Source organism: Erithacus rubecula (assembly GCF_903797595.1).
Source record: "Erithacus rubecula genome assembly, chromosome: 29".
In the NCBI taxonomy this organism is placed as follows: domain Eukaryota; kingdom Metazoa; phylum Chordata; class Aves; order Passeriformes; family Muscicapidae; genus Erithacus; species Erithacus rubecula.
Window position 1 is genome coordinate 696,662 of NC_136681.1, and position 18,106 is coordinate 714,767.

At 52.0% G+C, this 18,106-nt stretch overlaps 1 protein-coding gene across 4 annotated transcripts in view; it reads right to left on the bottom strand.

Moving 5' to 3' along the window:
* The window catches only part of GFPT1 (glutamine--fructose-6-phosphate transaminase 1), a 37,849-nt gene extending 20,752 nt beyond the window's left edge, over window positions 1–17,097 (bottom strand). For 3 of the 4 annotated variants that reach the window (XM_079329021.1, XM_079329020.1, XM_079329019.1), the window contains exons 1-8: window positions 16,953–17,097; window positions 10,803–10,910; window positions 9,065–9,172; window positions 7,625–7,750; window positions 6,084–6,142; window positions 5,021–5,155; window positions 4,166–4,227; window positions 3,435–3,514 (exon numbers count right to left, since the gene is read on the bottom strand). In XM_079329021.1, coding sequence (XP_079185147.1) covers window positions 3,435–3,514; window positions 4,166–4,227; window positions 5,021–5,155; window positions 6,084–6,142; window positions 7,625–7,750; window positions 9,065–9,172; window positions 10,803–10,910; window positions 16,953–16,959 — 685 coding nt within the window. In that variant the 5' untranslated portion in view covers window positions 16,960–17,097. Of the gene's footprint in view, window positions 1–1,908; window positions 1,963–3,434; window positions 3,515–4,165; window positions 4,228–5,020; window positions 5,156–6,083; window positions 6,143–7,624; window positions 7,751–9,064; window positions 9,173–10,802; window positions 10,911–16,952 lie in introns of all 4 variants that reach the window. The other variant, XM_079329018.1, reaches the window with a different exon arrangement.
* Window positions 17,098–18,106: the final 1,009 nt, after the last annotated feature.

An 18,106-nucleotide genomic window follows, 5' to 3' on the forward strand; every position in this document is an offset into this window, starting at 1 on the left:
TGGGCACAGCAAACAGAGCAGCAGTACTTGTGCTGCTGTGCCTATCCTCAGTTGGCTTGCAAGAGTTTTAATGCTTTTTAAGAAGTCTGTAGGTATATTACCAGTGCAGTTGAAAATTTAGAGGAAAACATCAGAAAAAAAAATCCAAATTAAAGTTTTGTGTGGCTCCACTGCCAGAGAATTCAAGGTGCTTTATGAGCAGCCACGTTTCCCTATTAAACCTGCCCTGCTGATCATTTTAAGTTTCTCCCACCTTCCTCTCTGTTTTCTCTGGTGAGACTCTCCTGAGAGCTCAGAAATGGAGCAGCACTCCTCTTTCTTTGTCTGTTACTCTCAGCACCAGGGAAATTCTTCCAGAGCTGCCACCTGTGTGGCCACCCTGCTCCCCCAGCAGGTGGAACCCAAACCTATTTCTGTCTGGCTGAGCTCACTGGTCAGACACAGCTCAGGAAATCCAGGATTAAGAGCTCGGCCTTGTTCCTGCACTAGCAAACACAACCACCTCATCCTGACCAGAAAACCAGACTGTGCTGCTGCCAGGGAGGTGCTGGAGGACACAGGACTGAGAGTCAGCTTTGGGAAGATCTGTCCTAGAAGTTCAGTGTCAAAGGTCCTGTCTGGAGTACTCTGGCAATCCCCAATACTGTCTCATCCTCCTCCTCCTCCTCCAAACTGCTTCTTAGTGGTGAAGCTCATCAGGGATGCAGATGAGGCACCCAACACCCACTGCTCAGCACCAGCCTCCAGCAAAATTATTTGCCCGTCATTGTGCAGGGTATGAGGAGGGTGGGGGTGGATTAATCAGCTTATCTCCCAAAATGGGACTATTGCTGAAGAACAGCAACACTGAAGTTACTCCATTCTATATTTATTCCATAAGCCTGATGTTGTTTCACCTACTAGACACTGATCTGATTCAGTGATGCAAGTAGAGCTCGTGGTGTTCTGACTTCCACTTCTGCAGAAGAAAATCCAAAGGAAAAATACTGCTTTCATGTTGATACTCAGTGAAAAATCACTCAGCCAGTGAGTTAGAGCCCTCCAGTTCAGTTACCAAGTCAGTCAATGAGGGAAACAATGCCTTTGTGGTGGAGCTGAGACAGGACAGGTTGATTTGGTGTTGAGAAGGGACAGAGCAGAGCTGTTAGTGGCCACTCCCCACAGAAGCACCCAGACCTGATCAGAACATGCAAATTTGGTTTCTCAAAATAGAGCATTTCCCTGCATTGCCTTTATTATGTTGCATTGCTTTCCTGCACTACAGATTCTACAGATTCAACCAGATCCTCCCCCTCACAGAAAAGGGCTCTCCTTCAGATGAGAGCTTGGCTCATCCCACCATGTGATGGCTTGGCCTCTGAAGCACTTCAAGTGAGTAACAGATGTTCCCCTGATAAATGATCAGGGGAAGGAAGCCCCAGCCCCAGGCCAACCTCAGAGCTGCCACCAGAGGCTGCAGCTCAGCCTCACTCCCTGGCCACGGGCAGGACACAGCTCTGACAGCTCCAGAAGGAATTCTGGGCAGTGCTTGCATTGGGATTAGCAGCAGCCTCCTGCTTCAGGGTTTATTTTTAAGGTAATTGTTATTTTTAAGAAAGCACTGTTTCCTTTTGCAGCCAGAACTGCAGGAACACTCACTACAACCTGCACTGTCATCAGTTTTTGCACATACACTGAGCATTACATCCCAATGTTTGAAATGGGATGGGTGGATTTTCCTGTGTGCTGCTCCTGATGTTTCTGATCAAGAAGGAATTCTGATTCTCCCATGAGTTTCACTTCACTACACGGAAAGCAATAACCACATATTAAAAACACAATGCATCTTGGCCCCATTTATGATTCCTTTCCTAAGGAAATGGAGGATTTGTCTGAAATTTCAAGTGTTAGCTTTTCTCTGGTAGGCACCTTCCTCCATTTTTATGGATATTCCATCAAAAGAATGATCCATAGATGGTACAGCTGGAAGTGCAATTGGAAAAAAAAACAAACCAAACTTGAGATAATCAGTAACAAAATACAGTGTTACATGACTACATTAACATTACTGTTAATCATCCAGTCAAAAGGCAAAGCTTCTGGGACTGCTTCTTGCAGCAGGGATCAGCAGCTACTGTTAGGAAGCAGCAGGACAGGGCAGCAATTCCTTGGATCCCTGCACTGCTCAGAGCACAGCTCCACATCCCAGGGACTGAACAGGCTCAGAGCCCTCTGACACAGGCAATTACAGAGAAATCCTGAGCCACTTCTCATCTTCAAGGGTCTCTGTGGTGGTAGAACACATGTGACAGCAGGATGGACAGACAGGAACGTTGTCCCATGAAGGGACAGATGATGTGGGGGGGCAGGGGCAAGGGCTGTGACAGTGCAAGGGACAGGAAAGGGCTGTGACAGTGCAAGGGACAGGAAAGGGCTGTGACAGAGCCCAGGGACAGGCAAGGGCTGTGACAGAGCCCAGGGACAGGCAAGGGCTGTGACAGTGCAAGGGACAGGAAAGGGCTGTGACAGTGCCAGGGGACAGGAAAGGGCTGTGACAGTGCCAGGGGACAGGAAAGGGCTGTGACAGTGCAAGGGGACAGGAAAGGGCTGTGACAGTGCCAGGGGACAGGAAAGGGCTGTGACAGTGCAAGGGACAGGAAAGGGCTGTGACAGTGCCAGGGGACAGGAAAGGGCTGTGACAGTGCCCAGGGACAGGAAAGGGCTGTGACAGTGCCCAGGGACAGGCAAGGGCTGTGACAGTGCCAGGGGACAGGAAAGGGCTGTGACAGAGCCCAGGGACAGGCAAGGGCTGTGACAGAGCCCAGGGACAGGCAAGGGCTGTGACAGAGCCCAGGGACAGGCAAGGGCTGTGACAGTGCAAGGGACAGGGGACAGGAAAGGCCTGTGACAGTGCAAGGGACAGGCAAGGGCTGTGACAGTGCAAGGGACAGGGGCAAGGGCTGTGACAGTGCCAGGGGACAGGAAAGGCCTGTGACAGTGCCAGGGGACAGGAAAGGCCTGTGACAGTGCCAGGGGACAGGAAAGGCCTGTGGTAGTGCCAAGCCCTCTCATCTTTGTTCTTGAAAACCACCAGGCTCACAAATGCCAACATGTCACACACAGAACAGAGACTGCAGCTCAACTGTACTGTTTAATTTATTATACTGCACTATTCCAACACCCCTGGAAGTGTCCAAGGCCAGGCTGGACAGGGCTTGGAGCACCCTGGGGCAGTGGAAGGTGTCCCTGCCCACAGCAGGGTGTTGGAACAAGATGGGCTTTAAAGCCCCTTCCATTCCCAACCATTCCATGACGTACTTTCCTTGCAATAACTGGACAATTAAAGCTTTGATTACAACACTAGAGGCCAACATGAGGTAGATGGTGGATAAAGCACATGGTTAAACCCTGCTTTTATAAAGCCCTGTGTCCCAAGGGCTGCACTCCCCACTCACCTGTGCGGTACAGGATGGGGATGTGGTCGGTGGAGAGCTTGTGCTCGCTGCGCACCCCGATCAGCAGGGGGCTGCCTCGCCTGCAGGGACAGGACAGGGACAGGGACACAGCCTCAGCTCCTGGGGACACCCCAGCCAGGCTCCTGCCCCCCTGCAGCAGCTCAGCTGCACCAGGGCACAGCCAGAGCCCCCCAGAGCAGCTGCTGCAAACACGGAAACAATCACGGGATAAAGAACATGTGAGGAGCCTGCACCAGGATGAGACAAACTCCTGCAGAGCCACTGCACACTGAACCAGGGGCTGCACCTCACTGCACATCCCTACAAACAGGTCTGGCACTGAAGTTCAGCCCTGGTGAGACCACCCCAGCTGATGCTGGTGTTTAAAAGTGGGATAGGAAACCCGAACATGGGGCTGGCCCCAATTCCAGGCCAAGTGCTGCCACAAGGGCAAGCACAAAGGAAAAGATAAAATCTCCCTTCAAATCATAACCAGAGGATACCAAAACAAAGCTGCTCCAGACCAGGTGTAGTACAGATGGTCAATAAGAAATTTCAAAAATATTTCTGGGAACTTTCTGTTACGATAGATGGAAAACAACAGAAAGAAAATTAAAAACAACAACCACCCTCTCATACAGTGTGATGAGAATGATCTCAACTCTTCTAACTTGGGGGCACAAAAACAAGTGACAGGGTGCAAGAATGTTCCTTTCCATGACAACACTCACCTGGTACCAACTGCCTGCCCAGGATAATGAACACTCTTGAACACAAGGGCAAAAGCACCTTCCTGCAACAAGAGAAACAAACTGTTTATCCCTCCAGCTGAGGCCTGGGCACTGTTTCAGTGTTCCCAGCACAGAAACTGCTCCTGTGTTTCTGTGGACACAGAACAGACACCAAAGAGGTCTCCCAGATGTTTCCAGAACCCACTGTAGTTCCAGTAGTTCCAGCCTCCCACCCTGGAAGGAGATCCCTCCCCTGAGCCTGGCAGCACATCCTCAACCACTGAATGAGCTTCCTGAACCCCTGGAGAGACACTCAGACTCCCTTGGTTATCCACATGGCTTCTGCTTTAGCTCAGGGCACAGTGAGGGGCCTACAAAGACCTGCTAAAGGAAGCACCAGAACTTGAGGGTGTTCACTCAGGTGAGGTGCCACAACCTGACAGCAACATGAGTTCTTGGCCTGCTACAAGAGCTCCTGGCAGGTAAAGCAGTGGAAACTCAGCTGCAGCTGTGGGGTGAGAGGTGGCCTGCAGTGGATGCTGTTCCTGCACACAACCAGGCAGTGGAGGCAGAGCAGCTCCCACCAGGGGTCAGCAGCACTCCTGATGGAGCTTTGGGAAGGGCTGGAAGCAGCACAGACTCCCCAGGCCGTGTCCCTCCCTGCTCCCACCACCCAGGCAGGGGCTGGTACCTGCAGGTGCTGCCCAAGGGCTGAGACCCTCCCCAGGTGAATAGTGACAGGTGTTGAGGGAACCCCTGAGCTGAACAAGGGGCAGGGTGACAAAGCCCCCCTTGGCACTGAGCAGGCTGCAGGGTTGTTGTGGGTGGGCTCTGACCCCCCAGCCCCAGCATTACCAGCTGCTGGATGACCCTCTCCACCAGCGTGGAGAAGCTGATGTCGTCGCTGTCGCGATTGTCGTACATGTACTTGACCAGCTTGACGATGCTCTCCGTGTCCGTCTCCGACTCGAAGTCGTAGCCCTTGCTCTCCTGCAGGGACAGCCCTGTGGGTGACAGCCCCTGCCTCCCCCTCCACCCTGCCTGGCCCTCCTTCCCACCCTTCCTCTCTTGGGTTTTACTGCTGCCTTTCCTTCACATTGCCTTTCACTTTTTCTTCCCTCTTTTTCTCATGCTTTTCCTTCTCCTTGCTCCTGCCTTCCTCCCTCATCTTTCCTTTTCCTTCCCTTTTTCCTGCTCTTCCTTTTCTTTCCTGCCTTTCCTTTCTTTTCACTGTTCTGTACTGCAGCTGTTCTTACTCTTTTTCCCCATCATTCACTCTGCTTTTCCTCTTCCTTTTACCTCCCTGCTTTTCCTTTTTCCTTCTTTTCTCCTCTTCTCACACTTTCCTTCCACTTCTCCTGCCTTTTAAATTGCAAGAATATGAGGAGAGGAGGAGAGGGCAGTGAGTGGGAGTGTGAGGGGAGTGGAGGAGTGTGAGAGCAAAGGAGTGAGTGTGAGAATGTGAGGGGGAGTTGGGGTGGGAAGGACACAGGGAAGGGGTTTGAGTGGGAAAGACTCAGTGGGGGAATGAGGAGGGGGTGGAAGTTGGGAGGTATGAGCAGGGTGGTGAGTGTGAATGTCAGAATGTGGGTGGAGGAACGTGGGGAGTGGGAGTGAGGGATGAAAATGTAAGAATGTACTCACACAATGGGAGAGTCTGTGAATGCAAGAGAAGGAGTGGGAGTGCCAAAATATGAGTGGGGGAACATGAATGGAGGCGAGAGGTAACACGAGTGGGAAATCACTGTCAGAGATGAGTGAGGAGTGAGTGGAGAACATGAGTGAAAGAACAGGGTGAGGGGGGAATGTAAACAGGAAATGAGAGTGAGAATACAACAGGGGGAGTGAGCTGGGAAGGGTGTGAGAGCAAAGGGGAGTGGGAAAGCAGGGAGGGTCTCACCCCCCAGAGGTCACTCACCAGGAATTTCTGCAGGTCCTTGTAGTTGGTGATGATGCCATTGTGGATGACGATGAACTCTGGGGACAGAGGGAAGGCCCTGCTCAGCCCCAGCCTGGCAGAACTCACTCATGTCACTGAGGGACAGGCCCTCAGCAGAATAAAGCACATTTCACCTCCTGCTGCCACTCCCTGCTCTGTCCCCCCTGGCATGGCTGGGAAGTGGGGGGGATAACAGTGACCTGGGTGGCACCAGGGCTACCCTGACCCTGCTAAGCCTCTGGAGGCACCTGAGCACTTGGCAGCTTCCACCCTGCTGGGAGCAATGAGCTCTGTGCTGCTGCTGCCAGCTGAGCACTGCTGTCCCCTGGGCAGCCACAGCCAGCACAGCCCACACTGTGACAGCCCCAGGCACACCAACCCCCTCCCCTACAGCTGGGATTCAGGGGAAAAAAAACTTTATGAAATTCCATTCCAAAGAACAGCCACGGAAATTCTCACTGTCCCATTTCCTTCTGTCTTCTTGCCCACACACCCAGCCCAGCCCTCCTGGGATCCCTCACTTCCCCATGGCTGCAAGTTGAACCCCTGCAGCATCACCACAGATGGGCTCAGCAGCAGAGCCTGAACCAGCCCAGTGCCTGTGTGCAGCCCCCCTCCCAGGACACAGAGGGGACAGTCCCCCCCCCCAGGACACAGAGGGGACAGCAGTGCCCCCAGCAGGCAGAGGGACAGCAGTGCTGCCCAGGAGGCAGAGGGACAGCCCCAGGACACAGAGGGACAGCAGTGCTCCCCAGGAGGCAGAGGGACAGCAGTGCTGCCCAGGAGGCAGAGGGACAGCCCCAGGACACAGAGGGACAGCAGTGCTCCCCAGCAGGCAGAGGGACAGCCCCAGGACACAGAGGGACAGCAGTGCTGCCCAGGAGGCAGAGGGACAGCACCAGGACACAGAGGGACAGCAGTGCTCCCCAGCAGGCAGAGGGACAGCCCCAGGACACAGAGGGACAGCAGTGCTGCCCAGGAGGCAGAGGGACAGCACCAGGACACAGAGGGACAGCAGTGCTCCCCAGCAGGCAGAGGGACAGCCCCAGAACACAGAGGGACAGCAGTGCTGCCCAGGAGGCAGAGGGACAGCCCCAGGACACAGAGGGACAGCAGTGCTCCCCAGCAGGCAGAGGGACAGCCCCAGAACACAGAGGGACAGCAGTGCTGCCCAGGAGGCAGAGGGACAGCAGTGCTGCCCAGGAGGCAGAGGGACAGCCCCAGGACACAGAGGGACAGCAGTGCTCCCCAGCAGGCAGAGGGACAGCAGTGCTCCCCAGGACCCAGAGGGACAGCAGTGCTCCCCAGCAGGCAGAGGGACAGCCCCAGGACACAGAGGGACAGCAGTGCTCCCCAGCAGGCAGAGGGACAGCAGTGCTGCCCAGGAGGCAGAGGGACAGCCCCAGGACACAGAGGGACAGCAGTGCTGCCCAGGACCCAGAGGGACAGCAGTGCTCCCCAGGACCCAGAGGGACAGCAGTGCTGCCCAGCAGGCAGGAGCTGCCCAGGAGGGCACTGACCATTGTTCTTGTCCGAGCGCTGGGGGTGGCTGTTGACGGGTTTGGGCTCCCCGTGCGTGGCCCAGCGCGTGTGCGCGATGCCCAGGTGAACGTCAAACTCGATGTCCAGGTCCATGTCCTGTTGCTCTGCAGCACAAAGTTTTAGTCCTGAGGGGTTGTTCCATACCCCAGCTCAGGACAGCAATGCTGGCAGGGCCAGCAAATCCCACAGGACACAGAATGACAGAGTTGTCAAGGCTGGGAATGACCTTTAGGATCATCAAAGGTTCTCAAGGGGTTTCAGGGCAGGGCAGATGCACACAGAAAACAGCCCTGCACTCCTCAGTCTGCCAAAACTAAAAGCAGATTCTAAGGAAGAATCCAACCCTGAGCTGTCCCTCAGCAGTGCTCCTTGTCATCCTGTCACCCGTGGCTGAGCCTGCACACCACCATGGTCATTCATGCATCTCTAACCACTGTTTCTCCAGAGTCTACCACAAGCATGAATATTTCTTTGGAAAAAAAATACTTCTCTTACTCCACAAGTGCTTCCACAATCTCTTTAAACTGTGCATCCTGTTTCTAGAGCAGGCAAACCTCCCTTCGGGAACCCTCTGTCCATCACCTATTTCTGTACCACACACCCCAGCTAGTCTGGGCTCTCTGGCTCCTGGTTTTCACTAAGATTAGACTGACCCACCTCCCTCTGGGACACTCTGCACCTCAGGTAAACACAAGAATGGGCTAAAAATATTTGAATTACACCAACACAGCAGCTTCTGAATGTGAAGCTGAGATCCTGACTGCTCTGAAAGGCATCTCCTGCCCTCAGACAGCCTGGATTAAACTCCCAACAACTTTGTGCATCTTTGCATTGAGCTCAGATTTAATGAATTAAGATTTCAATAAAAGGAACAGAAAGAGACAGAAAGAGATGCAGAAGCTCAGTGCCTGCAGCTCCATCAGAGTGACAGTGACACACACCAGTGCCCTCCTGGAGCCCAGCTCCATGGGAGGGATAGAGACACCTCCAGCTGGGACAAGCCTTGCATAGAAACAATTCAAACCCAGCTGGGAAGGGTCCTAGAGCATCTCTCCTTCCGTCCAAGCTTTAGGTCTTGATAATTATCTCCTGCTAATTCCTATATCCCTATTTCAAGGAATTTTTTGGCTGTTTGTTTTGGAGTTTTCTTTTTGGAATCTGATTTCCACTATGTATTTCAGGTCTATTTTACTTTAGTAGGACATAATTCATTTGTCTTGGAAAAAATCAGGATTTCTCTGTAACTTCACACCAGCAACCACAGGATCACCAGGATCACAGGGATGATCTGCACAGCTCATCCCTCAGCATTTACACCTCTGGCTCTTTACACACAAGTTACTTGGAAATTCGTGTTGGTGGGTAAAACAGGTGATATTCACAACACAAACTAGAGAGGAGGAAAGGGAGATACCTACTGTGAACCTCTTCATCCAGAGCCTTCACTTTCCCAGTCTGTTTGATAATGTGGATTTTGCAGGCATTGGCTTCCCAGTCTTTGTCATTTCCACCATCCAGTCCCACACCTAAACCCACATGGAACATGGAGAAAGAGGGTCAAGTGCAGAAATCATTACAGTGTTTTATGTAAACAAATTCTGCCCTTTTTGATTCTTCCTGAGTCCCTTCTCCAAAAGCTGGCCTGCCACAGAAAGGCAAGAAACCCCTTAGATTAGAACTAAGTTTTCCTTCTACCATCCTGTCAGTATTTTCAAAAAGGAAGGGAAAGGGGGAAGGGGAAGGGGGAAGGGGGAAGGGGGAAGGGGGAAGGGGGAAGGGGGAAGGGGGAAGGGGGAAAAGGGGGAGGGGGAAGGGGGAAGGGGAAGGGAGGGGGAGGGGAAGGGGAAGGGGAATGGGAAGGGGAAGGGGAGGAAGGGGAAGGGGAAGGGGAGAGGGGAAGGGGAGAGGGAAAGGGAAGGGAAGGGGAGAGGGGAAAGGGGAAGGGGGAAGGGAGAAGGGGAAGGGGAAGGGAGGGGGAAGGGGAAGGGGAAGGGGAATGGGAAAGGGGAAGGGAAAGGGGAAGGGGAAAGGGGAAGGTGAAGGGGAAGGGGAAAGGGGAAGGGAAGGGAAAGGGGAAGGGAAAGGGGAAAGGGAAAGGAAAGGAAAGGAGAAAGGAAAGGAAAGGAAGAAAGGAAAGGAAAGGAAAGAAAGGAAAGGAAAGGAAAGGAAAGGAAAGGAAAGGAAAAGGAAAGGATAAGGAAAGGAAAGGAAAGGAAAGGAAAGGAAAGGAAAGGAAAGGAAAGGAAAGGAAAGGAAAGGAAAGGAAAGGAAAGGAAAGGAAAGAAAAGGAAAGGAAAGGAAAGGAAAGGAAAGGAAAGGCAAAGGAAAGGAAAGGAAAGGAAAGGAAAGGAAAGGAAAAAGGAAAGGAAAGGAAAGGAAAGGAAAGGAAAGGAAAAAGGGCAAGGCAAGGAAAGGAAAAAGGGCAAGGCAAGGAAAGGAAAAAGGGCAAGGCAAGGAAAGGAAAAAGGGCAAGGCAAGGAAAAAGGGCAAGGCAAGGAAAGGAAAAAGGGCAAGGCAAGGAAAGGAAAAGGGGCAAGGCAAGGAAAGGAAAAAGGGCAAGGAAAGGAAAGGAAAAAGGGCAAGGCAAGGAAAGGAAAAAGGGCAAGGCAAGGAAAGGAAAAAGGGCAAGGCAAGGCAAAAGGGCAAGGCAAGGCAAGGCAACGCAAGGAAGAAGGGGAAGGCAAGGAAAGGAAAAAGGGGAAGGCAAGGAAAGGAAAAAGGGGAAGGCAAGGAAAGGAAAAAGGGGAAGGCAAGGAAAGGAAAAAGGGGAAGGCAAGGAAAGGAAAAAGGGGAAGGCAAGGAAAGGAAAAAGGGGAAGGCAAGGCAAGGAAAAAGGGGAAGGCAAGGAAAGGAAAAAGGGGAAGGCAAGGAAAGGAAAAGGGGAAGGCAAGGAAAGGAAAAGGGGAAGGCAAGGAAAGGAAAAAGGGGAAGGAAAGGAAGAAGGGGAAGGAAAGGAAGAAGGGGAAGGAAAGGAAGAAGGGGAAGGAAAGGAAGAAGGGGAAGGAAAGAACGCTTATAGAAATGTGCATAGTGAAGTTAAGCCAAGCCTCTGAGCACAGGCACATGCAGCCTGTGCTCCAAAGCAGGAGCTGGCAGGAGGCATGGCAGCATGGACAGCCCTGAGGGCAGCCAGCCCCAGGGGCTCAGAGACAGCACCTGCAGAGTCATAGCCCCGGTACTCCAGGCGCTGCAGCCCCTTGATGAGCGTCTCCAGGATCTCCCGCCTCGTCCGCGGCACATGGTAGTTCAGGTAAGCAAAGATGCCTGGTGGGGAAAGGAGAATTCTCACACCAAAATCCCAGCTGGAAAAGCTCTGTGTGAGCACCAGGCTCCCACTCAGCAGCCTCAGCACCTGTGGGAAGCTCCCACTGCACTCCCAGCTCTGCCTGCCCCAACCAGAGACATCACCCACACTCAAGAGACCAGAACTGCTCCCAAACACTGAGAGCAACCCAGCAGGACAGGAGAAGGGATTCCTCTGCAAGGTGAACCCACACAACAGGATCAGCTGCCAGGAGACAAACAGGGCACAGGAAACTCATCCCTGCAGGTGAACAAGTCGAGGCTCCCTAAGGTGGGGCTGATGGACCACCAGAGAAAGGAGCTCTTCCTCCAACTTCTTCCAAGTTCCTCCCACAGACTAAATAAAAAATCTCATGGAATCTAAGACTCCCAAACTAAAGGAGCTCTTTTTCCTGTAGGTTGCAAAGGAAGAGGAATTGTTGTTCCTGTGGGATGGCAGGGATGGGGGGTGTCAGGGAATGGACTGGGAATGAGGGATGGCAGGGATGAGGGGTGTCAGGGAATGTTCCAGGACCATGGAATTCCAGGGATAAATGGATAAAGGGTGTCAGGGAATGTTCCAGGACCATGGAATTCCAGAGATAAATGGATAAAGGGTGTCAGGGAATGTTCCAGGACCATGGAATTCCAGAGATAAGTGGATAAAGGGTGTCAGGGAATGTTCCAGGACCATGGAATTCCAGAGATAAATGGATAAAGGGTGTCAGGGAATGTTCCAGGACCATGGAATTCCAGAGATAAGTGGATAAAGGGTGTCAGGGAATGTTCCAGGACCATGGAATTCCAGAGATAAATGGATAAAGGGTGTCAGGGCATGTTCCAGGACCATGGAATTACAGGGATAAATGGATAAAGGGTATCAGGGAATGCTCCATGACCACAGGATGGCTTCTGGAACAAGGACTGCAGCTTATTCTGACCCAAGAACTGTCTCCCTCCAGAAGGGCTGACTTTGGACAGCTCTGTTAAATCTGAACCCAAAACACACAGAGACTTGAGACATTGTTTTCTCCACAGATTTCAGCAAGTTCAGTCACACCTGAACTAAAACAACCCCAAGCCCTGAGTGCTCCTCCCAGATCCCAAATGCTGGCAGTGCACAACAAAGTGGGCACAGAGTGGCACTGGGCTCCCCACAGGGAGGAGAGGGAAAATCAGAGTGTTTATCCCTGCCTGTACTGCAAACAAACACCAAACACCCATCCAGAAAGGAGCCAACTTGGCATTTCTCTCAGGCACTGGAAACAGCTATTAATTACAGCACAAGTATATTAAGATTATTCATGAGGCCTGTGTAAAAAAAGCCTGAATCCAAGACTAAGAGAATGCCACCAAAAAAAAACCCCAAACCTCCCAAAAAAAAAAACAATCAAAGGATTTCAGTGTTTCACAGAAAACTATGAAAATTAAGGAAACCAGAAAAAAACTGCAAATGCAAACAAATAATGCTGTGAAATATGGACATGCTCTTCCAAAAAACAGACCCTGGGAGATTCAGTTTTGATTCAGTTCAGCTTTTAGATCCTGAGAGGAAAATAGCTACAATGATAATGGGGATGCCACTGGGAAAATCAAATTCTAAGAATTCATCTGTGAGCAACACATTTTACAAATGAGAAGGCAAGCAAGACAGGCACCTTTAAAACTCACCTTGGAGAAAACAGGAAAAATTAAATAAAAATAGAATATGCATAAATGACATATCATTAAAGTAAAAACTGAGACAATAAGGCTCCTGTAAAAGAACACAGGTCTTCCTAAATGCATGACTTACTACTGTGCAGGCTAAAATTCAATATTTGAAGGCTTATCACCCATTTGTGGTACTTATCATGATGAACTACGTGTAAGCAAACTTCATTTATTGGAAATATTTACAAATGTGTTTTATTTTCCCCTTTACAAACATCCTGTAGTGATGTAATACTTTACAGCTGGGGATAGTTTGAGTCCCCATGTGGAAAACAGACCATCCAGGAATACCTGAGCAATCACCCCCTGTAAGAATTGCCAATTTTAAGTACAGTTCCCAACTCCACGTCCCAGCTCAGCCTTTGTCACACACCAGGGACATGTTTCCTCCACAGTGCCCTGTTCAAGCCTCCCTCCCTCCCTGAGCTGACACTCAAACCAATCAACACAGCTTGAGACACAAGAAGATATGCAGAGCACAGAGCTTTGTCAGGAGCCCTCTCAGAAGAGACAATTTCTCCATCTTTGGAATCAGTTAATGGAAATGTTGGTTGGGATGGAATTCCATCCCCCATTTCCCCAAGGGAAATCCAAGAAGCTCCATCAGGGTCCCACATGGTGCCCCACCAGCCTGGATGCCAGGTGCTGAAAATATAAAAACCTTGAGCAGAACATTCCCCAAACCAGCCCACCAGGGGTTTCAGGCCCTCCAGAAAAGGAGTTTTGGTTTCAGTGCACTTTTAGATGCCCTTCCACACAATGCTGCCAGTAACAATGTCATATATACACAGATAAAAGTGTAACTGCAGAACAGCCTGCACCAGGAAGCACTCCAGAAAACCAGGATCTATAATGACATTAATCACTGTGCTTGAGGAGCCCTGAGCTGGCATTGCTCCAGGTGAAATACACTGGCACAATAATCCAACCCTGGGAACTTCCTTCTCATCCAGCACTGCTAATTGTGAATTCCCAGCTGCAAGAGCAGAGCAGCCAGGACACTGCAGGAATTCTTACCTGGCAGCCTCAGAAAACACAACACCCCTGCCTGGAACACACTGACACACCTCAGCACTCACCACCAATGCAATTCACAATTAGAACAGCAGTGACACTTCACAGCAGAATAAAATGTTTCAGCTACTGACCTGACACAGGACTTGGCATGTATGGACTGGAAAGACCAACTCAAAGCATGTCAGCTTATCAGACAACTCTTGAATCACACTAAGATCCATAGTAATAAGTTCTCTGTGCATTTTTCTCAGGTGAAATACCTTGAACAATATAATCTAAAATATGAAACATTTCCTTTCTTGAAGGTTTGCCTTAAACATCTTACCTAGGGAACCACCAGAATAATCATTCAGCTGCTTCTGACACTTAACTCTCTCACAGAGCTGATTTTTAATAGTCAAGCACAAATCCCAGGCCTCCTTAACATCAGCTACATAAAGAATTCCCTATAAAGAGCTGGTAATTTTAACAGAATAACATCTTCAAGGAATGGACATTATTGATTTCTAAAGCTGACAGTCACAATACTTTTTCAGAAAAACTTTATTTTCCCCGTGAACTTTCTTGGAGCTCAGGTTCCTTAATTTCATGGCACGTTCACAGGCAAATGAAATGAATCATCCCTCCCAGGTAAATGATAAATGTCTCAAGATACATGAAGGAATTGCTTTTTGTAATCCCCTTCCTACAAAAGTAGAAAAGCCTTCAGGCTGGGTTTACTTCTAAATTCCTTTTCCTATTACTGTTAACTCATTTCCATAGACCTTGTTATCAGTACATCCACCTGGCAATTCCAAGCAATCCTTTATCCCAGAATTGCTGCTCAGCCCCACTGGAGGAGCTCCTGTTGCTGCTGCCCTGCAGTTCAGGCAGATGCCAGTCCCTGCATCCCAAAACATCCCTTTTCCTGCCCAGTCTGAGGAGCACAAGGTCAGGCCCAAGCTCACTGTCACTCATGTCTGGGAGCTGCCCAGGGGACAGCTGAAACTCAATTCATCACCTCCAGGCTGGGAAAAAAGCAAAACAGAACAATATCCCCTCTGTGGGGATCCACTGGACATTTCTCTCATTGCCCCTGCACACAGATCCCTGTCCAGCTAAAAATAAACAACCAGAGCAGCAACTCCAGGGAGTGCTCAGGGCCACAGGCACTGCTCCACACTCACTCCAAGGCAGACACCAGGTACAGCCAGGTGGAACAGATGTGCAAGGGCTGCATGTCCCCACTGACGTACATGTAACCCCAGAACCAGAAACTCCAGTCCTCTCCTAAGCCCATTTTTATCCTCAGTAACCACTAGTAAGCCAAGATCTGAATTCTACAGTGCAAGACCTGAATTCTACAATCCCTTTTTGTCATTAAACCCAGCCATGCCATGGGACAGGTTTACTGATTCACAGAACAGTCAGTGGAGCCTGGCTACCTTGACAAACCTGTTCCCTGAGCTACTTCATTGAGCTGGTTTGGTGCATTTGGACCAAAGCACACCCACCTCATACCTGGCCAGCTGTTCAAATGCAAGTTTCAAACACACAACCAAGTACAAACCCTATTTTCACTGACATTATTAGAAACAAGCCCCCAGCACAGCCAAGCAGTATCCACAGCAGGCACCAGGGCACTGCACTCTGAGGCTCCTTTACCTGCCCAGCACCACACAGGATTTCCTAAGGTCACAAACCTGAACATCAGGCTGGAAACACTGTGTTGACAATTCCAGTCTGGAAGCTGCTGAAACTCTCCCTTCAGTGTCACAGAAAGATATCTGAGAATTCAGGTAACAACAGCAGCACTGTCACATTTCTTTCTTTTAAAACTCATTTCAACAACCACAGTTCTGTGTGAATTGGATACAACTCTGAACACAGATGGGCACCCACCAGGTTAAAGCCATGTTTATCCATCCCCACCCACAATTCCATGACAAATGCTGTGACTGAGGGCACAAACACCACACCAGGCCCTGCAGCTGCCACAGCCTGGGAAATCAGGGATCTCTGCTCCAGACAAACCAGAAACACTCCTGGTTTCCTTCGGCGAGGAGAGACAAGCCACTCTCCTCCAGGATAACCCCTGACTCCCAGAGCAACACTCAGGGACATTAATCTCCAGGGCTTTTCTCACTCTTCCCATAAAATGTTTCAGTATCCAGAAGAACTTCACTTGTATCAAAAAGGGGAGAAACACCTTAAATCCTGAACACAACTGAGGAGCCGCCCAGTGTTTTCAGGGTGTACCAGGACAGAAAAGACAAAGAGCACAATGTTAATATTGCACATTTCAAAAGCCGGACCTCAAATAAGGCAAGCCCGAGGCACCAAAACCATCCCTATTCTTGCAGCAAGCTATTTATAATAATAATTATCCTTTCTATTCTTAGCTTTGCTCCGCTTTGTACTTTCAACACGAATTAACACGGTGTTAAATGTGAGCTGAGGTATGAGTCTCTGATTCTCCACAGCACTCCACAACTTGACAGCTTGAAGGCAATGCCGGTTCCATCCCAGAGAAACAATGAAAGAAATGGCAACTTGCACATTAAGTGTAAAACCCACAGTCTTGCTGAGAGCATAATTTTGCACACAAAAACACAGGAAGTGGAAAAAAAAAATAAGGTAGTGTGGAAAGAAGATAGGAAAACCCAACAGATCGCTGCTGCATAAATTTACATGGAAAAACATGAAGACGACGGGATAGGAAGAGAAAGGATAAATGACATTCCTGCGTGAAAGGATGAGGCAGGGTGGGAAGAGGAGTGCAGAACCAGAGAAGCGAGAGGAGAACCAGAACCAGAACCAGCCCGAGCTCGGGGCACGGTCCGGCACGGCCGGGCCAGGCCGGACCCGCGGCCCCTCCGTGCCCAGCCCAGCGGAGCCAGCCCGGACCGACCTGCGGCAAACAAATCCCCGGGAGTGTAACGCCAAAATCACCTCCCGAGCGGGCACGGTGACTGCGATGGGAGCGGAGCCGCGGCCGCAGCGCCCCGTCCCCCCGCGGGACTGCCCCGGGCCCGGCACGGTGCCTGTCCCCGCCGCCACGGCCCGGGGCACCGGCCCTTTGTCCGCTGCCGCATCCCCGGCAGGCCGGCGACAATCGGCCCTCTCAGCCGCTAACGCGCTGCGAGCCGCCTCCGCGCGTTACTCGGGATAACGGGGCCGGGCCGCCCCTCGCCTCCCGTCCCCGCCCGGCCGGGCCACGCCGCGGCCTCCCAGCGCCGGGCCGGGCGGCTCCTGCGGCGGCTCGGGCTGGGCCGGGCCGGGCCGGGCCCGCCGCACCCCCGGCCCGCTGCTCACCGCACATGGTGCGTCCCGCTCGGCAGCCGCGCTGTCTGTGGCGCCGGGGCCGCGCCCCTCGCGCCAGGCCCGGCGCAGGCCCGGCCCGCCCCGCCCCGGGCCGCGCCCGCCATTGGCCGCAGCGCCGCCCCGCCCGCGCGGCCGGGACGTGGCAGCCGCTGCCGGGGCCGCGTCCGCCGCGGGGCCGGGCACTGCCGGAGGGGGCCGGGCACCGGGAGCACGCCCGGGGCATGGGCCCGTTCCCCGAGCCCCCGTTGATTCCCGGCCGGGGGGGGAGCCCTCTTCCCAGACCCTTCCCGGTAATTCCCAGCCCCAGACAGCGGAGGGGAGATGCTCCCCCCGGTCATTCCCACTGACGCCAGGTAGGAGCAGCTCCCGCGGGATCATCCCCAGGCGTGTTCCCAGCACTCAGCGCCTGGAGATCACGGGGTGAGCGCCCGGGGCTGCTCCGGGCTGGGGCAGAGGAGAGCGGCCCCGTGAGGCTCCCGCAGCCCCGTGACACCGGCTGCATCCTTGCCCATCCACGCGGCCTGGCCTCTGGTTCCTCACTCTGGCCGTCATATAACAGCACCCATTCAGAAGCAAGAGAAAGAAACCATTAAGATGAATCTGCAAAGCAAACTGGGACAGGCATAACTGACCAAGGCGTGACATCCGTGCAGCTGGAGAGCTCAGCGATGCTGGCTGTCTGCAGCCACCCCCACCAAACCCTGCTTGGAAAATTATTAAAAGCCTAAGGCTACAAAACACAGCAATGCCTCAAGAAAAATACCGTTCATTCAACTTAATATTACACTAAAAAGTCAATAGAGAAATATTTCCTTAAAAAAACACAGAAAACAACCCACAACGTCAGGACACACAAAACAACCGGGACGGGGCGTATTTTGCAGTTGCTGCCAGGACCTGGCCGGACACAGAGCAGGGAGAAGGACACGGGATGTCAGACACGGGATGTCAGACACGGGAAGCTGCAGCCAGCACACAGCACGGACACAGAGCAGGGAGAAGGACACGGGATGTCAGACACGGGATATCAGACACGGGATGTCAGACACGGGAAACTGCAGCCAGCACACAGCACGGACACAGAGCAGGGAGAAGGGCAGGCACCCGGGCCTGGCAGAGCTCTCCCCTGCCGCTCTCGGGGCTTT